The sequence below is a fragment of the Coenobita brevimanus genome, chromosome 93 (genome assembly GCF_032717465.1).
Source record: "Coenobita brevimanus isolate Jiangsu-jjx chromosome 93, ASM3271746v2, whole genome shotgun sequence".
NCBI lineage: Eukaryota > Metazoa > Arthropoda > Malacostraca > Decapoda > Coenobitidae > Coenobita > Coenobita brevimanus.
Genome location: NC_137046.1, coordinates 61,355,060 through 61,381,693, shown reverse-complemented (window position 1 = coordinate 61,381,693; position 26,634 = coordinate 61,355,060). Strand labels below are relative to the sequence as shown.

General features: G+C 44.3%; 1 protein-coding gene across 1 annotated transcript in view; it reads left to right on the top strand.

Annotated features, from left to right (window-relative positions):
• The window catches only part of LOC145412506 (protein grainyhead-like), an 841,526-nt gene that overhangs the window by 662,594 nt on the left and 152,298 nt on the right, over positions 1-26,634 (top strand). Inside the window, exons 6-7 of the mRNA XM_080282393.1 lie at positions 15,351-15,373; positions 25,663-25,820. Of these exons, the coding sequence (XP_080138519.1) occupies positions 15,351-15,373; positions 25,663-25,820 (181 nt within the window). The remainder of the gene's footprint in view (positions 1-15,350; positions 15,374-25,662; positions 25,821-26,634) is intronic.

The following is a 26,634-nucleotide window of genomic DNA, read 5'->3' as shown; positions in this document are numbered from 1 at the left end:
TTTCTCTCACATTTTTATCAGTCTCATTCTCCCATTAACATTCTTTATCACGGTCTCCTACATGTCTTATCACTGACGTTTCCTTAACGCCAATGCCATCCCCTCACAATACAATCCTTCCATCTCTCCCTTACTTTAATCCCAGTGTATATGTATGCAAAAAAGATACCGAGATAGAGACTTACACAGCATACTAATCTACACTCATATACACTCACGTACACTCAGACTCACAACCTGCATAACTAGATAAGCATCGCTGGTTTGAAAAATGTGGCAGTGAGGGGATAGTACAACCAGGTGAGAAGTTAGGCGTCTGGAGGAAGGCAGCATCTTCAGCACCGTGATGTATGTTTCATTTTAATTCAGCAAACATCAGCATCCCAACATCGTCTTTTTTTTATGTCTAAGCTGGCTCCTTTTAATAGCCTAGGCTGTGTTCTTGGCTTATCTTTATTTATCTGTTTTTTCGGTCTCTCTCTCTCTCTCTCTCTCTCTCTCTCTCTCTCTCTCTATTTATATTTATATGCAAACGCCAAATCCAAGAGCCCGACCACGACAAACAAATTAAACAATGCACCTTCAGCCCGTCCTGTCGCAGCCCATCAGAAAACACCCCCTCCCAACCGAAAGAAAAACAAAATGAAGTTCTTGGAAAAAAAAGAATCATTATCAGCCATTTGTACGCGTCCCTCCTAGGAATAAATAAACAGAGGAAAATATCTGTCATGAGCATCCTGGGCTGCGTCATTGTAGCATCTCTTCGCGTCGTCAGGGTGTGAGGAATGGAATGTGTGGGCAGGTGAGGATTGTCTTGTTGAGGTGGGTCTTCCTTATTTCTTTTTTTATTTCTTTTTTTTTATTTTGTCTGGTGGGACACTGACGATAGAGGTTTTTCCATTTCATTCTCTCTCTCTGTCTGTCTCTCTCTCTCTCTCTCTCTCACACACACACACACACACACACACACACACACACACACACACACACACACACACACACACACACGCCGCCTCTATCGCCTAAACAGCCTGGAACACAGTAATGATGGTGAGGTGTCTCGTTTGCTGTGTTGACCCTGCCCTTCCTGGTGACCCTCCCTGTGAGAGAGAGAGAGAGAGAGAGAGAGAGAGAGAGAATTAGCTCACACTCCCGTTAAGCAAACCCCAGCGGCGCACGTAGGCTTTCACCGAGATATATTGTGTTTACGTATCTGTATAATAATAATAATAATAATAATAATAAAGCGAGGAGACGTCAACATTTCAACCCTCTCAGTCTCTTGATCTCCTTTCTCGGATGAGTTAAATCGTCTGGCGTATTAGAGTGCTAGAGATGGCCTGACCATGAGGGGGTTAATGGTGACAGTATCAACCCCTTCAGTACGGTGACCCATTTTTCCTTTGGTTCTTGCACCCTCCAGACGATTATATTTAGATTAGGCCAGATTTATTTTTGGAAGTAGAGGGGTTGAAGATAGCCTTCTTGAGCCTCTTCATAACTAGGGACTCTTCCAAAACTAGTAAAATCGTCTAAATATAAAGAGTAAGCTCCAAAGGACGTCACGGGATTGAAGGGGTTGACTGCCAGGCTACGGTAACACTCAGCTGAATAAAATCGTCTGAAATTAAGTGGAATAATATATGCTGGGGCTTTCCTGACCGTGTGAAAGTTATGTCAGCACAGTAATTCGTCTGCCGTAAGCTTGAATAGAATACAAGAGCTATCCCGACCTTGAGGGAGATAACAGCACAAAGTAAGGGTCTGGTAGTGGGCTCGTAAAGGGCTTGTAAATCGTCTTGTACGAGTGGATTGAAGCGGGCTTGGTCAGGTGGCCTCTTAGATAACGTGAAGGTCCGGTAGCGGTGACAATAAAAGGGAAAGAAAAAAATATGAGAAAAAAGGTGTTCCCTGCAGTGGTCGGGAGCTTTGACACATTTCCCCCTCCCCCCGTTTTCCCCTTTTCCCCCCTTCCCACCTTCTAGTTGTCCGTGGATACCAGTGCCATTTCACCCTTTCTCCCCACTTCCTCTTTTTCTCCCTCCCCGCCCTCTGGTTGTCCGTCAGTCTCACTGTCTTTTCCCCCCTTTCCCCGTGTCCCTTTTCCCCTTCCCCACCCTTAGTTGTCCGTCGATATCATTGCCATTTACCCCCTTTCCTATCCCCTTCCCCTCTCCCTTTCCCCTTGCCCCTTCCCCACCCCCTACCTGTCCATTGATATCACTGCCATCTCTCCCCCCTGTGTTGGACATCGCCACATCCTTGCCAGAATGTGAAAGTCTCTCTAATTAGGATTCCCAGCGGGTCCAACCAGTTCCCCTCTCGATACTGGGAGAGTAAAAAGGAAGAAAAATCAAATACATCGACTCTGCGGCCACATGATGGATGAATTTCCATTATCGGCGGCCGGGGCTCCAGTCTGCGGCGTGGCTGGGATGAGGCGGGGTGATTAAGCGTAGAGGAGGCAAGGGAAGAGGGGAGGAAAGGATAGGAGGGAAGAGGGGAGGAAAGGAAAGGAGGGAAAAGGGGAGGAAAGGAAAGGAGGGGAGAGGGGAGGAAAGGAGAGGACGAGAGAGAGGAGGAAAGAAGGTGAAGGGAGAAAGGAGAGGAAGGGAAAGAATAGGAAAGGAGGAGAGGAGAGGAGAGGAGAAAGGTAAGGAGGGAAGGAGAGAAGGCAGGAAAGGAGAGGAGGGGAGAAGAGAAGAAACAGCAGAAAAGGAGAGGCATAAGAAGAAACATACTGAGGGAGGACGAGAGGAGAAAGAGTTTTAGGAGGAAACACAGAGAGGGAAGAGGGAATGGAAGAGAGAGGGGAGAGGGGGCAAAGGAGCTAGGATGATGCTGGGTAATTAAAAACGGAGAGGGGAAGGAGGAGAAGAGGAGGAAAGACAGTGATGGAGAGGGGGAGGGGAAGAAGAGGCAGAGGAAAGGAGAGGCTGGAGGAAGAGGAAGACAGAAAGACAGAAGACGGTGAGAAAGATGAAAGGAGGAAAGACAGAGGGGGAGGGAGGGAGGGGGAGCCGAAGAGAAGAGGATAAAAGAGAGGGAAGAAAAGAAGAGGTAGGAGGAAAGTAGAAACAGATGGAAAAACAGGAAACATGAGAGGGGAAGAAGAGGAGGAGGAGGAGAGGGGAAGCAAGAGGCAAGACAGAGGAGGGGCAGCAGAAGGAAGGGCGAGTGTCTCTCCTTAGCCCCCTCCCCTCCCCACTTGTTGTGTCACTTTATAATCTAGCTCAGATATGACTTTGATCAACCCACCCCGCTCCTGTTGCTGTGTGTGTGTGTGTGTGTGTGTGTGTGTGTGTGTGTGTGTGTGTGTGTGTGTGTGTGTGTGTGTATCCCTCCTTCATTCACCACCCCCACCATGTCCCACCCCAACCCCAGCATACCTCCCGTGGCACACCATTAATATTATAATGATTTCCTCTTTCGCTGGGAATCCGCCGACGTTGCCACCTAGAGAGGGAAGCATAGTACTGGCAGAAGTCTACATGTACTGCAGATTTTTATTACATCGTGTACAGTGCATCAGAGTACGAATTTTTCACCATCACACTGTACACCTCACTAGCATAGCATAATATAATCAGATCGTCTAATAAACACATAATTAGTTTTTCATTTAATCAGAATATATCTTTAACCAGCTCATATTTACTAATGGTCAAAGGTAATATGTTCGTATTAGCACAGCCAAATTCATTTAACTTTTACTGTAGCGCACCCCGGAGTCTTTATCACTTAAGGTAATTCCCTTTAGGGCGACGCGCTTTCTCGTCCAATAGCACTACATCTCGCGGCACACCAGATAAGGAAGTGCTCATCTTGCGTGCTGCAGTAATGAATATGCATGAGGACGTTTGAGTAATATCTAATTGTGAAGTGGAAGCCCGGGTGTGTGGTAATTAAAGTGGGAGGTGGTGGTGGTGGAGGTGGATGAGTGTGGGAGCGCCCCCAGGTGGTGGTGCCTTGACTGAACTGTACCCACCTTCATCTCCCTCTCTTTGTCTCTCTCTCTTTCTCTGACACTAATTTTGCGCGCGCACACACACACACACACACACACACACACACACACACACACACACACACACACACACACACACACACACACACACACACACACACACACATTTAACTCCGACACCAATTCTGTCTGTTCTCTTAACCTATTGCCTTCTCACTGTTTGTTTTCTTAAACTTTTACCCATAATTTCTGCTCCCTTAACCTTAAACACTCCCACTGTCACTTCTTTCACACACTACCTTTCACATTGTCTATTCTCTAACCTCTAACACTCGCAGTTGGTTCTCTTAACTCTTGCATCCATAATATTTATTCTCTCTTATCCTTAACACCCATACTGTATGTTTTCTGAACCCCTAAACACTCATTCTGTTCCCTCATTCCTTAGGGTTCTGCTTGCTCACTCAGCCTCTGACACTCACTCACCCACACTGTTCACTCAGTCTCTCACACTTACTCACTCAATTCCCTCAGCCTCTCACTAGTTGTCATATTGCTTCCTATCTGACTTCTCATCTCTTTTCCATATACGAACCCTAGCCATTCACCTTAACAAAGCCAGCATTACTTTGCCTCTTAACATTCGCTCTTTCTCATCTGGTTTTCTTCTCCCGACCTCTTTGTTTTCAGATTACTACTTCTCTCATTCTTTTTATCTTCCATACATTTTTTACATTTCTTAGTTTGCCTTTTTCTTCGTTGTTTTCATTTTAGTTTCTGTATTTTTCCTCTTACTTAACTTCTTCCCTCATTCATTTTATCTTAGTGTGTTTTTTTTTTTCCAGTTCCTCAGTTTGCTTTTTCCTTTCGTCTTCCATTCTTTATATTTCCTTGTTCCTTAACCTCTCACCTCCTTCCTTTTTATCATTGCAGACTATATATATATAAATTTTTCTCCTCCTCATTACCTTCTCTCACTTATTCCACCACATTTAATTCACACATTTTCCTTTTGTACTCTTCTTTCTTTGCCACATCTCAGTACATCCTCTTCCTGTTTACGTCACCTTTCCTTGTTTTTCTCATCCTTCCTCCGCATTTCTTCAGCTGTTCTCCTCGTCCTTCTCCTCCCTTTTTGTCGTGTCTCCTTCCCTCCCCTTATCTTCCTCGTCAGCCTCCCATTCCATTCTGTTTGTCTTTTTTGTTTTCTCCTGGCCAGTTCTTAAGTAATAATTTTACCCTCTCTCCCTTCTTGCATATAGATCCTTGGCTTTCTTCCTTCCATCCTAAATATCCCTCCTCCTCCTCCTCCAGAGAGAGAGAGAGAGAGGGAGGGAGGTGGGGGGAGGGGTTCAAGGCAGAGTGAAGGGGGTTGAGGTAAAACACCGGCGTACAATAATGGAACAATTGTATTATGTCCCTGTCACCTGCCGTCAATCACTCTCCGGAACTTGATTGATGAATGGGAGAGAGAGAGACACACACACACAGACAGACAGACAGAAAGAATGTGTGTGTGTGTGTATGTGTGTGGCCACTGGGTCTGAGGTCTTCCATGTACAACTTCTTGCCTGGAATCGTGACTCAGACTACCGGAATTTTCCTGCCTTTACAGCTGGGGTCCCTCCACTGGTAACACGGCTCCTTATCGCTCCTATCTTTCCTCTTATCTCCTATCTCTCCTGTTATCTCTCCCATCTCTTCTGTCTCTCCCATGTCTCCTCTTATCTCTCCTATCTCTTCTGTTATCTCTATCTCCTTTTATCTCTCATCTCTCTCGCCCCTGCCTAGTATGGCCACAGAATCAAGTCTCACCCAATATTGTGTGAAGATTATATGGAAGTAGCGACACATGCCAGCATTTTAAGGAGTTAGCCTACTTATTTCTTCCTTTTTTTTTCTGAATATTTTTAAAACGCGTGAAACATAGCCAACGTCTTAACTTGGGCGTTTCAGAGACTCAGGTATCACTTCCGTTCTCTCTGAAGATTATTTAGGATTACTGATGAAGGTGGGGTGGCAGAAAAGTAGCAGGGATTACAGAACATGGCATTGTGTGTCGGTAGAAGCTAGGTAATTCATTCTAGCTAGCATAGAGATAGATGTAGATAGCTGAAGACATATATAGATAGATAGATGGATGGATAGACAGATAGATAGATTATTATTGACCATACACATAATTTTATTCATCTCTGGGAAACAGCGCGTCACGAAGGTAGAGTGACAGTGGAATGAATGGTAGCATGACAGATGAAATGGTAGTTGAGTGATGGGCAGAGAATGGTAGAAGAAACAGTAGCAGAGTGATGGGTGAAGGAATGGTAGTAGGGTAGGAGTAGAAGGAATGGTAGTAGACTGGTAGTAGAATGAATAGCAAGCCGTAAGATGCCACGGTACGCTAATCACGCCGTAACTACCCAATCGTCCTTGATCACTTCCTTCGGGGTTAGGACCATCATCGCCTCACACTCCTGGGCCCCATAGCTAGTCTCGTTGGCTTAGAAGGCTCCCTACCTTCCCTTTACCCTCATTGCCTCCTCACCATTCTCTCTCTCTCTCTCTCTCTCTCTCTCTCTCTCTCTCTCTGTCACCGTACTCTTCTAGGCACCAATACATCGTTCATTTTAATTCTGCAGAGGTTTTCGTTCTTGGTTTATTGCCCATGGTTCTATGGCAGAAGAAAACAATCATTTAGGTGTACTGTATATCCTTGCAATAGCACTTTTTCATGACCAGCACCTTAATCTAGCCTTCCTTTCACTCACAGCGCTGCATTTGAGGTGGAGAGATGGCAGTCTTTAGGATATTTTAAGGTGGACTGTGTATGATCTGCGTATGCTCAGTTATATTCTCAGGTATGCTGAATAGGCAGAGTATATCAGTATTAGAAGTCTAGAAACAAGAACATATCAGGTTTAGGGAGCATATTTAGCCTCTTCAGTACGATAACGTCTTTACTATTTCCTCTTTACACTCCATACTATTTTATTCAGCTCAAGGGATAGTACTCGTAGTGAAGGGTTTAATTAGATATGCTACAAAAACGCAATAACTGCATGGAGAAAATTGCCTGATGAGACTCGAGGTGGGGGTGAGGGTTAATGCGTATGTTGATGTGAGCGCCTGATAGCGATTCGCAATTCTGGCCACCTAATCAAATGTTGGAAATGAAAGCTCTGTTACTCCTATGGTGACACACACACACACACACACACACACACACACACACACACACACACACGCACGCACGCACGCACGCACGCACGCACGCACGCACACACGCACGCACACACACACACACACACACACACACACACACACACACACACACACACACACACACACACACACACACACACACACACACACACACACACACACACACACACACACACACGTCCCATCCATCAGGCTTTAATTACCGCGATGACAGCCATACTGACTGTTTTCTGTCTGTTGCTTTGAGTTGTTTGTTCTACACCCCTCCCCCCCCTTTCCTCCTGTACCCTCACTCATTTCTTCATTTTATTCTTAACCTCTTCACCTCCACCCTATGTTCTACCCAGTGTCACTGATATTTCCCTCCTCTTCTTAACTACTTTCTCTTATGTATAGCTCCTCAGCAGTGTCTTCGTATTCTTCTTGTACCCTTACTCATTCCTTCCTTTATTCGTAGCCTCTTCACCTCCACCTCGTCTGCTACCTTGTGTGTGTGTCTGTTAGTCCCCTCACCCTGTCTCTCGCACTATCTCTCAGCATTTTCTTTACCACCGTTTACTCACGCCCTCTCTTCTCTCCTTTACCGTCAATCAGTCCCCGTCTTGCTAATAATATTTTTGCTTTCCCATGATTTCTTGTACAGAACGTCCCTAACTTTCCTTCCACCGTTTCTCACAACCTGTTCCCCTCCATCTGTGCCACTCAGTGTCTCCCACAATTCTTTATTCCCCTCACCCTCTCCCCTTTCAATGTCATATCCCGTTTTACTTATAATCCCTTCACCTCCGCGCTTTCTTATACCCAGTGTCTCTAACATTCCCTTCACTCTGTTTTTCACAATCCGTTCCCTTTCCGTCCATGTCACTCACTGTCTCCCACAATTCCTCTCTTTCTCTCTAACTGTACCACATCCCACACCTTCTCTCACAATTTTTTTCTTTTATCTTCACCAGCATCTTATTCAGTTACCTAACCCTCGCTGCTGCCTCACCCACAGTCTCTCACTCTCCCACCCCCTCACTCTGTGTCTCTCACAACCCCATCCACTCATAACTTGCATCCGTCTCATCCACTGTCTCTCATACTCCCACCCTCTCATTCTGTCTCTCTCATTCTCCCACCACTTCACCCAGTGTCTCCCACACTCCCCTCTCACTTTCTACCCTTCAAACTACCAACCATCTCATACGCTCACTGTCTCACACAAGCACTCACACTCCCACACTCTCGCCTTCTCACACATTCTCTCTCACACTCCCAGTGTCTCACACTCTTTCACTCACTTCCACCAATCTCACCCTCTGTCACTCACTCTTCCACCCCCCTATCGCTCAGTCTCCCACCCCCTCACTCACTGTCCCTCACACTCCCCCCCCCCTCTCACTCACTGTCTCTCACACTGTCACTCATTCTCACTCACTGTCTCTCACACTGTCACGCTCTCACTCACTATATATCACATCTCCTACGTCTCTGTGTCTAATACTCTCACCTTCTCACTCATTATCTTTCACGCTTCTATTCCTACCCAGTCTCTCACACTTCCACCCTCTTAAGCACTCAGTATCTGTCACACTCACACCCTCTCACTCACTTATCTCTCACACTCCTACCCTCTCACTCACTGTCTCTCACACTGTCCACCACCACCACCAGCAACCTCCCAGCAACCTTGGAAACCCCCCACAAAGATCTCATACCCTGGAAATTATAATTGTAGAATGGGACTCTACACCTGAATCCAGATGAGATGCCTTATAGAGAGACTTTAATTGGTGTCGATGCTGATGGGACCTCGAGGGCTCGTTTACGGTCAAAACAAGCAATCGGGACCCATACTAAGAGGGGGGGGGGAGATTCGGCACTGACAGCTGGAATGTGTATATGGAATAGCATTTTTGGAGACCGAAGTTCGTTTTTCTCATAGTTGTGTGTTTGTGTTACGTTTGTCCTCTTTGTGTATAGTTTTCGTTTTTTCATGTATTTTCGTTATAGTGGTTACGTTCGTCCTTGTTTATGTATACAGTTTTCTTGTTTTCATGTGTTTCGTTACGTACACCCCTTCTTATGTACCCGTTTTTTCTTAATGTGCTGAATCTGAAGTTTTTTTTTTTTTTTTTTTTTTTTCCCCCTATCATCAAACGATTTTATTCAGCTTAGCAGAGACCTTTCGAATTGGAGGGGTTAGTTATACCCCTCTTCTGTCCCTTCACTGTTAGAATTTTTGTGTGTTTTATAAAATCATGTTGTGATAATAAGGACAATGGAAAAAGTACGTCCCTGGTGTCAAGGAATCAGTATATGTATATATTTGATTGTAGCTGTGATAGTTTTATACAGATAGATACATACATAGATAGATAGGATAGATAGGTAGTTAAATGGGTTGATAGATAGATATGGATATGGATATAGATATATGGGCATATATATATGTTTATTTTGTCTTGGCCTCTATTGCTTCCATTTTCATATTGACACATTTATACTACCTGCGTGTAAAACCTCCCCTGGACACCTAATGAAGCCACAGCACGCCTAATGTATGCCTGGAGGACCGCTGTGACGAGGGCATTAGCATAGAGGGCAGGATTGGCATGAGAGAGGGTTGTCTTCCCCTTCCGGCCCAATCCTTCCCCTCTCCCTCGTCTCAGACCTGTCTCGTTCCTTGCCTTCTTGTCTGGGTTTAGTCCCCTTCCATACCTCTATCACTCAATTTCGCCTTCTCTCGCCCCAGTTCTGTTCCATTCTGTCACACTCCACACCTTCTCGTTCTGTTCTACTCTGTTCCTCTCTCTACTTTTATCATCCTCCATTTTCCACCTCCCCTCCACATCTCCGGTCTCTCCACTGTTCCACTTTCCAGCTTTCTTGCCCTCCTTCGTTCCGCACATTTAACCTTTCCATTCCCATCTCGCCAACTTTCTAATCAGTACCTCCCTCTCCCTCATTAATCTTGTCTAGGTATCCATGCCTTCACCTTTTCTCCCACCTCTTCACCGCTTTTTTTTTTTTTCCCCTTCTAACATTCCCCTTATTTTTTTTGTCAGCGATTCATCTGCGTCTTCTTTCGTTCACATGTCATTTTTGTCTTTACCTATTTCTCCCCCTTCTCATCTTCCTCCTCCTCCTCTCGTCCACTTCCCTCCCATTTAATGCTCCTCATCCTTCTCGTCTTCCACCTCCCTCCTTCTCGCCCTCTTCTTCCTCCATTTTCATCTCCTTCCCTTCTTCCTCTTCTCAATCTCTCATCTTCCAGTCATCCCTCTGCTCTCCGCGCCCTCCATGTCAGTGCCCCCTCCTTCCCCTCACTGCTTCCTGTAACTGACTTTGCATCCTTCCTCTTCTTCTCTGGACCCATCATCATTCTCTCCCATCCTTCTACCCCTTCGTCTCCATCCTCTAACACCTCTACTTCATTTTTATTCTTCCTCCATCCCTTCTTCTCCATTCATAGCTTCCTCTCCTTCCCCAGCTTTCATAATCTCTTCCTCTTCCTCTATCCCTTCCTGTCCGCCCATCCCTTCCTCTCATCCCATGCCTTCGTCTCCTTCACCCGACCCCTCACAATCCTTTCCTGTCCCTCTGTCTATCTTTTCACCTCCTTTTATTCCTTCCTAATCCTCTGTAAGCCCTTCTCTCCTCCCCTGGTCATCATCCCTTCCTCTCCTTTCATCCTCTCCTCTTAGTCCATCCCTCCCTCTCCTCCCCTGATCATAAACCCTCTCTATCCCTCATCGCTTCCTCATCCACCATCCCTTCCTCTCTTTTCATCATCCTCTCTGCTTTCTCCATCCCTCCCTCCCGTGTTCATCATCCTGTCCTATCCCTCCATCCCTTCCTGAGGCGCGGGAGACGGACGAGAGTAGTTACAAAGTACAGGCAGTTATCTAAACACCACTTTGCATACTAATTGCCCCTCCCGAGTGCGGGCCGGCATTGGCAATCACCGCCTCTATTTTATCACCCTTTAGAGCCCATTATATCCTGCTTTCAGAGGCCCGCTTATGTAAATAGGGGAGTAATTCACGAGAAACTGGACGTGGGGAACAAGGTTTATTGGTTTTGTATGGTGGTTCTGCCTCTGTGCTCATCAGGGGTCTATCTTCTCTCTCTCTCTCTCTCTCTCTCTCTCTCTATGCCGCGCGCGCGCGCGCGCGCACACACACACACACACACACACACACACACACACACACACACACACACACACACACACACACACACACACACACACACACACACACACACACACAAAATTGGGTTTTTGTTACTTGGGTCAGGAACAGAGGCAGAGGAAAATAGCTTCATAAGAGGAGGATGAGGACAAGGAGGAAGAAAATGAAGAAGAGGAGGAGGAGGAGGAGGATTAGAAAGGAAAATGGAAACAGAGAAATGAGGAAGAGAAGAAGTGAGGAAGAATATGGAGGAGAGGGAAGAAGAATGAGGAAGAGAAGAGGAAGCAGGAGGACGAGTAAGGGAAATAGAAGAACAAGGAAGAGAAGGAGGAGGAGGAGGAAATGGGCCAAGCAAAGTCAACCAGAATTTGAGGGATGAAAACTAAGATGCCAGGAAGACCCAGCTCTTTGTTTCCAGTGCTGTTTATCTAACCCCATTGGAACACCGATCATCCAAGCCATCCAAGTTAAACAAAGGCAGCCACCCAGCCACCCACAGCCCGTCTCACCTCAAGAAGAACGACGCTCCCAACGCTTTCTCTCAGCCCCAAAATATAATGGAAGGGATGGAGGAACACAGACGTCGCCCTGATAGGAACTACTGGAAGCTCGGACCCGGCCAATAATTAACACTGTGGCTCAGATCCGACGCTGTAATTGCTGGGTGAGACGCTTGGTATGAGGGCCCGGCCGCCAGTCACGCGAGGAGAGGCTTCGAGGACCGGAACGCACTCTTAACTTCAAAAATGATCCACGCACTTCTCACACTCATGATCGGGACAACTTTAGTCATTATGGAACGCAAAGACTAGCCTCAGAAAGATCCACACACTTTTCACACTCATGATCAGGACCACTGTAGCTAACCTCAAGAGATCTATGCATCTTTCACACTCATGATAGGGCAACTTTAATGGCAATGGAATGTAAAGACAGACCTTAAAAAGATCCACGCACTTTTCACACTTGTAATAAGGACAACTCCAGTAGTTAAGAAACGCGGACACATCCCCCCAAAAGATCCACACACTTATATTCTCACGCTCATGGTGTGAAGAACTCTAGTTTCTATTCCATTTCAGTTAACGCGAAATCATTTTATTTAGCTAAGAAGGAGAATGGGAGCTTGTGATTGTTAATACTGCCTTGTTAAATACAACACAAAGGCTCATACTTTCGTCGGTTAAGGAAGCTCCCTAACACCTTTTTCCTTAGCGATTTATTTTTGGATATGGTTGGTTATATCCTTTTACACTTTGTTTATGCAGAGTATGGAGATATTAGAGTATTATGTAGCACAGACGATAACAGTAAAGCATTATAAACCAAATGAATCGCTTAGCAAAAGGTGTTAGGGAGCTTAACCGACGAGAAACAGGCTAGGCACTCTACTCCAGCTAATTTTAATCTCAGAGATTCACACTTTAATCTTGGCCCCATAAATAAGTTAGTTGGATTTCAGTTTTATTCCTGATACCTCCAGACGATTTTATTGACCTTGGGCGGGACCTCTTGTACTAAAGGGGTCATGAAAGCTGTGTGAAACTTCTCTGTTCAAAAAAAAAAAAAAAAAATCCTCACAATGGGGTGTCAGTCGTTTGGTAATAGCAAAAATAAAATGAAAAATGTGGCCTCTGTTGGAAGGGTTAAAAGGGTTTCTGTGTTCAAGCATCATTTTTTCTTTTTCCTTTTTTCAGGCCACATGTTTTGCCCTTGTCACACTCTCATGCATAAAGATTGCCGCCTCATCTACTCACCCACCTACCTCCACTGCACACCTCGAGGCATCTTAATACGCCGCGGTTTATCTCCTTCCCTCTCATCTCTTCCTCAGTCGCCCCTTCATACTCGCCCCCCTTCACATTCCCACCCACCCTCTCAGCTTCGACGCTCCTCTCACTTCACCACGCACTTCCAGCCACACCGTAACTCATCCCCTACACATACACTCACCCATACCTTTCATATTCAATACACTCACCCATACCTCTCATATTCAATACTTACCCCTCCACCCACTCATCCAGACCCTATCAGCTTTTATAAGAACACTTCCACACTCACCCAAACGCCCTCATCTACTTCACTTTCTCATCCACCCTCCCATCTCCAATACTTACCCTTTCCACAGCATCAGTCGGACACCATCACCTCTCCACACTCACACTCACATCCTCGCATCTCCTACACTTGCCTACCTACAGTCCCATACAGACATCATCATCCCTTCTCACTCTAACTTAAACTCTTTCACCACTTACACCCCCTAACCCACACTCTTTCACCTCCTACACCTTTAACCCACACCCTTATTACCTCCTACACATAAACTTCCACAGAGACACACACAGTCACCCCTCCACATTCAACCCACACCCTTTAACCACCTAATTTTAACCTTCTATACTCTCTCAGAGGCACAGTCACTCATCCACACTCTTACTCGACGCTCTTACCTCTCCACATTTGCACTTCAACACTCTTCCATTCTTCCACACACCATCTTCAGCCACTCTCCCCTATCCCTGAAACTTTTCATGCGTTACAGTTCAATCTTAGGTATATAATTTCCGATCATCGATATTTTTTCCAAGCACAATCTTTTCAGTATAGATTTTTCTCCAGTTTATCCAGCATCACTGTCGAGAAATCCTCTCCTTCTCCAGCGAATTTGCTCCCCCTTGCTCACTCATCCATTTCGTGAACGTAAGTGAATAAAGTTAAGCTCTGCAATGCCTGGCGTCATTGTTGTTTTATTTTAACTATCTTCAATAGATTTTGCCTACAAATAAGGAGCTATTTTTGTACTGGAAGTCTTAGATGTATGCTTCCTTAAACACCTTAATTCCTAGGATGCTCCTCTAACCTGAATCACATTGTCCAGCAGCACCAAGAAGGAAATTAAGAGGACGACCTCACTAGTTATTCCTTTGCCTCTGTTTATAAGTAAAGGCAGAAAATTTTGACGATATTAGAGGGAACTGGCGCATAGATAAATGTGTCTGTAGTTGCCGGATATGTTACGTCGCAATTCAGTGCCCACAGAATTCACTCGGATAAAAGCTGTTCAAGCCCAGATATTCCAACGCTGTGATTATTGTTCCTCGTTCCAAATCTCCTTTGTGGTTAACTCTCTGATAGATCAAATCAGGGAGAGACTCGGACCGTAATGAAGAAAGTCAGGATGTAACATTCGATTCCCAGGCGTGTAATTACTCATCGTAAGCGCGGACATGTTCCACGGGGATCACTTCGACATCCTCCCCTAATGAACCAAATCGATCCTCTCAACGGCAGGTGAAGACTATGGTTAGACCCCTCGAACAAACGTTATCGGGTGGGGTGAAAGTCCGTGTTGATTATCTAACACAATGGCTCACGTAGGGAGGAGCTGGCGTGGCCTATTACACGTTTTTATTTCCGATTCATCACACCTCAACCCCTTCACACTCCTCTGGTTTCATGTCTTCCTTCCCTTGTTCTTTTCATTTGGGCTTTTCATCTCCGCAGTCTCATATTCCGCGTGTCACGAGCGAAAGTTCGCTAGCAGTACCCTGTCGATATTGTGTCTTGCCTCTCATATTTCTTATTCCCTCCCTTAACCCTTCTTCTCGTTCTCGACTGATGTAGGCTCTATTTTGCTATCACATGACATATATATCCCGTGACACCTTCCATCGCTATACCTGGCAGGAAAGTGTCGGCAAAATTTGAATGTGGCATCATATCTAATCTCTTTTTTTTTTTTTTTTACTCTCCCTTCACCTCCTTCCTCCTCCCCTCCCCCAACTTCCTGCGAGATCGCGCTGCCCCGCCACTATCCCGCCACAGACACCTCATCTCTCTTACCCCTCAAACGCGCCGGTAATAGAGCCCATGAATATGCATAGTGGTGTCCTTTTGTGTTGGTGGCGAGGCGAGGTGTGCAGAATGTTAGGCTGGAGCGAGAGAGATAACCGTCATTTATCACTATATTTCACTAGTTAACCCGCGGCCACCTTCCTGTGTCCGCTAACCCACGCCCTCGCTGCTTCCCTCCCCGCCCCTGTCCTAGCCGACTCAACTTGGGATGTCCCATGTCCTGTTCACAGCTTTTATGAATCATCTAAATATATTTTTCCCGGGGATGTCCCATATTCTGTCCGCTACGTATTCCCTGTGTCACCTGTTGATTTCACTAGCAAGGTCGTATGCTCAGCCCCCATTTAGTCTCTTGGCCTTTTGGATAGTGAGGATTTCTCTTTACTTGAGTAAAATCATTTCGCCGATTGCTGAAAAGGATAAGTCTGTTATTTCACTTGGAATAGTCCACGTCCTGCCTCCCACATTAACCCTATCTCACCATCAGCCAACATTTATATCGCCAGAGACATGCCAAGCCTCACCTCCCACGCAGTGCCCATGTTAGGCTAGACAGTCGTTTCATTAGGGATATCCCATGTCCTGCCCTCGGTACCATTTCATTAATACCACATGTCACAGCTCCACAGATATCCCCGGGAATGTACCTTGCCACATCATGAATTATTCCATCTGTCTGTTTAGAGTCAGATACCGTAATGCCGTAAGGGGTGGCAGCAAACAGATCGCTCCCCGTCACCCCCGTTCTCTGCCATTTAGCTGCCCTCCCTCCAACTCACATCCCCCTCTCTCGTATCTCTTGCCTCTCCATCCCTACATCTCATCCTTGATCTCCCCTCATCCTTCCCTCCCCCCCTCACCTCACTCACACGCACTCTTCAAGTCAGTTCTCATTCTCCATCCCCTCCACATGGCTTTGATAATGCAGCTCCAAATACAAACTGTGCATTTTATTTGATACGGTTACATTTTTCATTCAGTAGTGCAGACAGTGGGTTTGCTGGCGTAAAAGTCCTTTGGAATAAATTACATATATGAAAGAAAATCTATGGTGTTCGCCTCAGGGCATGGAAGTCGAGAAATTGTGTGCGTTCTTCGTAATGTGTTCGTTTACGTTATCCGTAATAATAATAATAATAATAACAATAATAATAATCATAATAATAATAATGGGAAGCAGTATTCTTTAATGATGTAGAAGCTTGAGAATGATTTTGCGTGAGAGTCTAGAGATGTGTATTTCTTTATTAATTAAGGAATATAAATATCTTCGGCCTTTAATCTGCGAACACTTAAGCTCCAAACTAAAGAGTGTATTTTACTGCGTAGATGTGATTTCCCAGCACGAGTTAATAAAGGATTCTCTGCGCACATGTCTACACAACCGGAAAAGTGCATGCCAGCCATTGTGTGTGTGTGTGTGTGTGTGTGTGTGTGTGTGTGTGTGTGTGTGTGTGTGTGTATGTGTGTGTGTTTGCATGGTAGAAATTGAGTTAAACTTGTGATTTCCTGACTCAGTATCGGCTTTTATCCAATCTTTGTGTGTGTGTGTGTGTGTGTGTGTGTGTGTGTGTGTGTGTGTGTGTGTGTGTGTGGCCACCCTGACAGCCAAGGCCACACCTCCTCTCCATATAGTTACCCTGCCCCCCTGAGCTAATGGGGGAAGGGGGGGGGGCTGTAATTCCGGGCAGGGACTGTTATTAGTGAGGTTGCCTCATGGACGGGCCTGGAGGCTGGATGGACGAGAGAGAGAGAGAGAGTATCTTCATAGTTAAGGGGTTATTTTCTGTACCTTCAGGGCCATTTTTTAATACTCTTCGAAATGCAGACGATTTTCTTAAAGACAGGAAACACCTCTCGCCCTGAAGAGACTGATGAAAGCCAGATCTAACCCCTCAATTTCGAAAAATCCTTCTAAGCGTAATAGTATCATCTGTTGGCAAAAAAAAAAAAAAAGTGTCTCGTAGTGAAGGGGTTAATAGATATAGTCACAGGTGTAAAAAAAAAAAAATAGCTCATTTTTCGTCGGGATAACTCTTAGTATTTTATTCCAGCTGACGCCAGACGATTTTATTCATCTGAGAGTGGGTTATAGGGACCTGACAGTGTTAATAGTGGGACCATTAACTCTCTCATGATCGGCCAACTCTAGCATTCCGACAGACGCCAGACGATTTTATTCAGCAGAGTAGGAGACAAATAGGAGACTGGGTGTTGAAAGACAGCTAAGAAAGAGATAAAAGAAGCAAGGAATACTAAAGATAAAACAAACAAGGAGCATTAAAGATAAAACAAGCAAGGAATACTAAAACCAAAACAAGCAAGGAACGCTGAAGATAAAACAAGCAAGGAACGCTAAGAATAAGAACAGTCGAGGAGGAAAAAAGATAAGAGAGCAACACTGAAAATAAAAACAAGTTCGCAACAAAAGCCAACACACCATTTCTAAATATCAAGCCCAGCCCAAAGCCCAGTAAAGCCTGTAATCGTGGACGAGAGAAAATGAGAAGGTGGGCGAAGTGAAAGTGCACAGACGGATGAGAGATTAAGATTACCCAGAGCCAGATTAACTATATCTCATCCACTTGCTGCTTTGTCTATCGCTCCGTCTGTTTGTCTCTGTGTCTGTACTTCATCCACTTGCTACGCTGTCTGCCTCTCTATCTCTTTGTCTGTCTCTGTCTATCTGTGTCTGTCTATTGGCTATTTCGACCACTTGCTTCTTTCTCTATCTCTCTGCCGGTCTGTCTCTGTGTCTGTCTATATATATATTTATCAGTCTGTCAAGATAGGTAGGTATTGACATCGTCAGACATAGATTGACAGGTATAGATAGATAAACAGATGGATAGCCATCTGTGTCTCTGTCTATCCATGTATCGATGTATTTATCTATCTCTGTATCTATTTATATGTCTGTCTGTATGTATGTTGTATATATATATGTACATATGTAGGTCCATAGCCTTACACAGCTTCCTATAAGGGGGTAAATGCTGAAAATTATTTACACACCGTTGGGGAGAGAGGACATAGGCAGCATCAGGAAAGAGAGAGAGAGAGAGTGACAGACAGACAGACAGAGACAAAGAAATCCCCAGTCATAAGAGATTAAAGATGCGGTGAGAAGATGAGGTGTCAGTGGCAGATGTCCAAAATTCATCTTTCCTAGCGACGAATAATTATGCACGTCACCCCAGCACTATTATGCAAAATTTATTCATCAATTCGTGCATAATAAACATTGCATTGATATTAGGAAGATTGCTTATTATAAGTGGTGAATTTTTATTGCAAAAAATTATTTGTCAGTTTTGGAGTCATGGTGAAGATTGTATGTATAAGATTAAACTCTGAATCGCGTATAAAGTTTGGAGAGAGAGAGAGAGAGAGAGAGAGAGTCTAATAACTGATACGAGGGAAATGTCATATAAAAACAGAATTAATGTGGAAAAATTGCATATAACCTTTCAATCAGACCTTCCATGGACGCATCTTCTCTTGTATTTTATTGCAATTAATACCAAACGATATTATAACCTGAGAGTGGGTCATAGGAGCTGAGAGGGAGAGAGATAGTACTTTCACCTTTAACCCTCTCATGGTGGGAACAAGTGTATTTTAATCCAGCCAATGCCAGACGATTTTATTTTGCCAATATTGAGTCATATTAGCCGGAGTTATTGATGGAGTCTGTAGTAATAAGCTTAGATCAGGTAGTGGTGAGCTAGTTATTATCTCTCGCCAGGTGGTTGAGGTCCTGTCTTTCTCTCTCCTTCCTTTTTTCCTTGGTGTTCGTACCCTCATCTTCAGTTGTCCCCTCCCTCTCCCTGTCACTGCATTTCTCTTTCTCTTCTCCTCTTCCTCTTCCGCTTCTTTCTCCTGTTTGTTCCTCTTTCTTCTTTTCTACCTTATTGGTTTACTTTTTCCATTTCCTCTTTGCCACCATTTTCACTCTTACACTTTGTTTTTGGTCTTTTAGTGTGATTAGTTTTTCCCCAGAAGATAAGTTCGTTATGGGCCAGTAGACTTGTTATTTATATCTTTTACGCACTCCCAAGTACCTCTTTTACGTCGCTTGCTTCTTCTGGTTGAAATACTCTTCCTCACTTCTCTTTTTACCTTTTCTGCTCCCTCCTCCTCTTTAGTTGCCCTATTCCTTTCACAGTCGTACCTTACCCTTCCTCCATCTTCCTTTCATCCTGTACTCTGTCGCTCACTGCTGTACTTCTTGTTGCCCTCCCTTTCCTGTACCTTTTCGTCTCCCCACAGTCGTCGTCTTATTGCTTTCATTGCATTGCCCTTTCGCTTTATCTTCCTTTCCTTTTTTTTCCCGTCTTCTTCATTGCAAAAGTCCCCCTCACATTCTTTTATTTTACCGTCTTCTCTCTTCCCCTTCCGTCGAATTATTCCTTTCACTCCGTTACCATTCCTTTCCTTTTCTCTTGCCATGTACTCATTCGCGTACTGCAGTACTTCTCGTCGCCCCTCTTCTTTTATCTTTTCGTCTCCCTCTCCCTCTTCCCATTTCGTTGTCCTGTCCCTTTCCCTGTAAAGCCCTTCCACTCTTCTTTCATCCTCTTTCTACTTTTCCATATTTCCCTTGCCTCCCCTTCCCCCAGTTTCTTTCAGTTTCTCCACATCCCTCCTTCCCCTTTTCTTCTCTCATTCCTCCTCTTTTTTTCTTCCGTTTGCCACTTCTCTTTTCCTTTTCTCCTCTCTCCCATTCCCCACGTCTACTTAGTTTCTCAGCTCTTCCCATCGTTCCTACTCCTTCTACTCTCTCTTCTCCCTACTTCTTCCTCCCTCCCTTTCCCTCTTATCCTCTCTTTTTTGCCCCCTCCCTTCCACCCATCCCCCATCCCCGTCACGCGCACGGAGGCACCAAAGAACGAAAAAGATAAAAACATCGTCCTTTTCACAGCTAAGTCTTCAGTAGTTGTCTGTCTCTGCCGCGGTGAGCCTTCAGGTCGCGAGGCATAAATTTCGTGTAGAAAAAGACTGGTGTGTTCCTTGAGACAGCCTTCTCCCTCCACATTCCCCCCTTCCCCCCATTGCTACCCCTCCCCTCTACTGCTACCCCTCCCCGACTTTCCTCCCAACCTCCCTACCACCTTCATCTCGTTCCCTTCCCCCCTCCCCCCCAGCTGAAAACTCTGACCACAGACAACAGTTCAGACATGGTGGTACGGGTGCGTGGGGTGTCAAGAGTGGAGTAGTAGTGTGGAAACATGATAATGAAAATCACATATAATTACGAATATGATGATGTCAAGGATGGTGAGAATGATAATAATGGTGATGACGAGACGATAATAATAATAATAATAATGATAATGAACCCGAAACCAAAAAATAATTACCAGCACCTCAGGCAGTACAATCTTCATTAATTGAGGATAGTCGTGATGTGAGAAGGACCCAGCAAAAAAAAAAAAAAAAGATGCCCAGGTCTGGGAGTCACAGAAGCAACTGACACCTTTCCCTTCCTAAGATTTCTTTTTGGAGGACGCTACGAAGACATGAGAATATTCTGCACGCTTCGTTCTTTATCCCTCCTGCCAAAATAAACCTTAGTAACAACGGGGGATTTAGTTATAAGTTTGTGAATCACTGAGAGAGACGAGACACGGCACCCAGACTGCCACGACCTCTCCTACAGGTGGTGAGGTGAACGTAGGCACAAGGGGCTAGTTGGGCTGTCTGTTGGCTCTGCTCGTGTAAAATGTTGAACCCTTACCACACCTTCAGGAGCTGAGCTGAAAGATTTTAACGTTTGCTGTTAGGTCGTACGTTCGGCGTTGTGTTTGTAAAGGCTTGTTGTGTGTTGCTGGGGTGGAAGGGAGAGAATTTGTGTGTGTGTGTGTGTGTGTGTGTGTGTGTGTGTGTGTGTGTGTGTGTGTGTGTGTGTGTGTGTGTTTGCGCGCGCGCGCCTATTTCTATGCTTATTCACAGATCCATATCTCCTTTATGTTTGCTTGTGCACACGCTCGCAATTGTTCCTCTGTTTATGCATAGATGCATATCTTATGCCTCCGTGTGCGTGTGTGTGTGTGTGTGTGTGTGTTGTAATCTGACTTGTGGATGTACTTTTGTGTTTACATATTCTTGAGTACATTGAACTGTGTGCCTGTGCGTGTGTACCTGTACATTTGATTGACTGATGATCATGTTCGTACAGCCATGAGCAAAAGTTCGCCGACAAATCTTTGCAGGGTGAGGCAGTTGCAAGTGTTGAATGAACTAATTTTATGTGGTAGCAATATAAAGCGGGCAACAAAACAGCATGAGAGGGAAAGGTACCCTGTCGTTCGGGTAGGAATGACAAATATGGAAGGCAGAAAGCAGAGGATTGTCGATGAAGTTTGAGCAGGAGAGAGAGCGGGGGGGAGGACGCCATCTTTTCTTTCATATTTATCCCCTTCAAAACTGATTACTTGACAGTTTATTCACAGCGTTTACATAAACCATCGTCCTCTCTGACTGGTTTACCTTCTTCAGCCGTAAATCATGACCCAAAATATAAAGATAAGCATTACATGAGCGGGGGATTTTATTTTAACTGGTGAGGGCTAGTCTGGAGCGGGCAAAGGTGGGTATTAACAGCTTGATCTGCAAGTCAAATTGATTAAATTAAACGGGACAGTGAGGAGGGAGAAAGCAATGAGGTGAGAGGAGATTTTGATGGGTTGATGTGTGTGTGTGTGTGTGTGTGTGTGTGAGAGAGAGAGAGAGAGAGAGAGAGAGAGGGAGGGAGGGAGAAAGAGAAAGGCTTATCTCTTCATTACGATGACCTGTAATATTCATTTTATTGCATTCAGTGGGACAGACAAGATGGAAGTTTTGACGAGAGAGAGAGAGAGAGAGAGATTATTCTCTTCTTTGCGGCGAGGTCTTTTTATTTCGATATTTTAGTAAACGGGACAGTGAAGGAGAAAGCAGTGTGGTTGGGAGGGCGATTTGACGAAGTGGTGGGGAGAAAGTTATTTACCCCTTCACAACGATGGCGTCCTTTTTTTTTATTCTTTATCTACTTTTTATTCACGCAACAGGACAGGAAGGAAGGAGAAAGCAGCGAGGTTGGGAGATTTTGGCGGATGGATGAGAGAGAGAGAGAGGGGGGGGGGTGGAGGAGGGGGGGGATTTAAAGACGAAGGAGAAAGATGAGACAGTCAGCTAAGGAGATGACGAATTAAAGAGACAGGGACGTCAAATAAAAAGATGATGAAGTAAAAGATAAAAAGCAAATACAGGGAAACGAAAATGAAGGATAAAAGGAAAAGAAGCGAATAGTAGGAATAAGGCAGTGAAGGAAGAGGTATTGGGGGAGAAAGACAAGAGAATTTGAGAAGAAATATAAGCGAGAGAGGTAAACAGGAAAAGGAAATAAACGGAGATAAGAAGGGAGTCCGATCATAAACAAGAGACGCCGAAGCCACAACACGCAAACAAATGAAGGCAGGGATACGCGGGTTTGTTATTGTCCGTGGTCAGGATTTGGAGATGTTGGCGTTGCTCTTATCCAGGGTAGTGAGCTTGCATTGTTTCGTTGCACCTCCTTCTTGGCGATTTATTTTGGCCATTACACCTTACTATTGTCGTAGAGTTTACTGTACACTTCTTGATATCAGTGAACAGATTTCTCATTAGTTTGGTAGATTTCGTAACACTTCTTGCCTATAAAACAAACTTTGCCTCGTTTTCATTCAACTCATAGCAACAAGAATCATGAGCTGTCTTCAAAGTGCGTGGTGTAAGGAGACTAAATATTTATAAATGGAAACAAGGTAGGCCATTCTCTTGTCATGCTTCTTTACGATGCATGAAAAATGCGAGAGAAAACTTATGAATTAGGGCCTTGAAGAATGAAAAAACCTAAGTCTGGTACTGAATGACATGGTGCATGGAGCTGTTCATTGCATCCCCTTATCCTCCTTTGATCTTATGGTGAGATGAGTGGCGTAGATTGTGTAAGTTTTATCTAAGTATATTTACAAATGGAAGTGGGATTTTTTTTTTTTTTTGAGATTTTACCTTCTTACTGGAATATGTCGAAGGAGGAGGATGTCAGACTGATCCGGAATAGAGAAGAATTTTAAGATTTGACTGTTTGTGGTCTTTAGGTCTTTGTCTGTCATGTAAGAGTCTTAATGGTATTCAATTAGTGATGATAAGAGTATTGGTAATGGGACAGATTCTCTCTCTCTCTCTCTCTCTCTCTCTCTCTCTCTCTCTCTCTCTCTCTCTCTCTCTCTCTCTCTCTCTCTCTGGTGGATGTGATGATGACAGTAGCGGTGATGGTAATAATAGTGGTGGTGGTAATGGTGATTGAGCATAATGATGATGGTGGTGATTATGAAGGTGATAAATGATGTAGCAGTTGTAGTTCTGAGAGGCGGCGAAGATGATGATGATGATGATGATGATGAAAAAGTAGAGGAGAGTGAAGGTGATGAAAATTAAAGACGCTGTTAATGACCACGAAGACGATGATAGTAATGATGACGTAAATGCTTAGGCTGAGAATGATGATAATGGGCAGGTGATCATAATGGTGGTGATGACAGTGATGATGATGGTGATGGCGAGCATAATGAATTGCAAAAAAATATAAATCTTCGTTGCTGATGACTCTTTTACTACAATGCTCCACGCTTCATTAGGCCCTGTTCATATTTTTGTTGCCATGTGAGTGTGTGTGTGTGTGTGTGTGTGTGTGTGTGTGTGTGTGTAAGATTACTGATGATGATTGCAATAGGTAATGTAATTGGATGTTTGCGCATATGATAGAGGGAGAGAGAGAGAGTCTGTGTCTGTGTCTACGCCTGTGTGTATCTGTGTGCTCACGTAATAAAGGCCATCTCACAGCGAAACCTATCCGAGCCACGCTATGTATTTTTGCTTTCGTGTCTTTGAAGTTGAGCTGCGTTTATTTTAGGAAACACACCAGAAATAAAACTCCGCGCCGTACATATGCACTCCATACGCCGCGTAGTGTAGATTTTAGTGTGCCTTGTATCACCGTATAATCTCACATGCAATTCAGAAACAGGTAGCACATGAGACTGCCTAAGTGTAAAGTATATGTATTAATATTTGTAGGTGTGTGTTTATAAGTGTGTGTGTGTGTGTGTGTGTGTGTGTGTGTTTATGTGCTTGTCTGTCTTCCTGTCTGTCTATCTGTTTTTTCTACTGGCGCCTCACTTGTCACACAGCAGGTGGAGAAGTAAACATTACTCCTCCGTCTTTTAGTAGCAGCTGAATCTTGTAGTATGCAAAATGAATTTATAAATAGCATATAAGCCCCCGGAATTTCTTTTTGACAGCCTATTATTTTGTTCTTAAAATATTTCTAGCATGGTCTCCTTATAATTATTCAGCCGCCACCGCCACCACCACCACCACCACCACCATCAGCAATAACAACAACAACACTGATATCCTAATGCTATCCACTATCAATAAATGTTTATATACTATCACCCTCGCCATCCTTATATCTATATTGCTACACATTCAGTTCCACACATTGCCTTTCGCACTCTGCGTTATCATCTCTTATCAATGATCAGCTACTTCGCCATTTGTCATTATAACCTGCCGCAACAATACATACATACATACATACATACATACAAAGCTAGATATGCAAAGGCCAGTGATACCTAGTCCTCTCATTTCTAAGCACATATTTCTTAGACGTCATTCGCTGTCATTCCAGTTTGCCCCACCCATGATATAATTAATTTCCTGCTTATACTTCCGTTCCTTCATTCCCCGTGTCATCATTTCCTTCCCACTTTTTACTCTGTTTTTCTTTCCATATTATCTGTCATTGCCTGTCTTCCTTTCATCTCATATAGACGCTCGGATACTAAGTGGACTTCTTTCGTAATGTCAACATCCTTATTTTCATTTCTTCCCAGTTTACCTTCCTGTCTTCCAACATTTCCCTCTCCATACTACCCGTCATCTCACTCTTCTCATTTTCCCCCTTCCACAGACATCCTTTCCTTAACCAGTTTCATTTCAGATTCTCCATCCTTTCCTTCTCCATTCACCTCCCTATCTGACCCTGTTTCTCATCATTTTCACCCCATTCTTCTATTTTAACCCCATTCTACCCACCAACTCACTTTCCTCTTTCCCCATTACTTACCCCATTTTACTCTTCATTTTACCCGCATTCTATCTCCAGCTTACCCCCTTTCCCTCCATTTTAACCCAATTTTCTCCCCATTCTACCCATAAGCTCACCTTTATTTCCTCTCTCACACAGACGTTTGGGTAGGAAGACGTATATAATTCTCCTCCATTCCTCTCCCCATCTTACTCCATTTCCGTCTTCATTTTACCCTCATTCCTCTTTCCGTTTTACCCCCATTCTCTCCCCATTCTATCCATCAGTTCACCCTTGCCTTCTCTCCCCCACAGACGTTCGGGTATGAGGATATAGTTCAGCCTGTCTCTCTCATGGGCACGGACCTACGGGCACCCGCAGGCACCTCACCAAACTCCCAGAGCAGACCCTCCCGACCCTGGCACGACTTCACCAGGCACACAGACAGCGACAAGATTCAAATCCCCAAGATGTAAGTTCCCTCGGTATGCCTCCTGAAGCCACCCTTGTCCTCGTAGTACTAGATGGAATTATTTTTTAGTTTGGGTGGCAAATGAGAAACCTGGCTGTATTTATTTTTAGCCTCTCTCAACCCGATGGCGTATTGTTTTCACTTTACGAGTATTTCTTGTTGTTCCGGATGATTTTATTCAGTCGTATTGTTTTCATATGGCGGAACTTGGCAATTCCCACAACTCAGGCACTAAGTAATGGTTGCACGAAATTCGATAAGTCATAGTTATGAAATCGGAATGAGTCTCCATGGTAACTAGTCAAATTTACCCTCCAGTCTGACTACACTTGCCATCAACCAAGCTGAAAAGAGTGAGGGATCTTTGTCAGATGAGAAATAAACGTGTTATAGTGCATCATTGCTCTTGGTTATGATGAAGGTCCTTTTAAAGCTCCTTCGTACAATCTTAAATTTTCGAGGGGGGGAGAACTAACCTCTCCTAGTCAGTCTCTCCTGATCTGAATAAAAGTGTTTGGTAATAGCTAGAATGAAATAAAAAATACGCCATCGGATTTAGAGTTAAGTCGTAGCTGTAGAATATATCGGGGAAATAGTAATAGGCTACATGTTAGATGAGCGCTTATTTAATATTATTATGTGGGGCTTATAGATACTGGATTTTTTTTATTCATTTTATTTTATTTTATTTTCTGTTTAAGAGGGCGACATGAATATCTTTACTTGTTAGTTACAGATTGATAGGGTGTCCTGTTCTTGTCTGCATTATTAGATTCCATGTGTACAGTGACAGGAATAGACACACACACACACA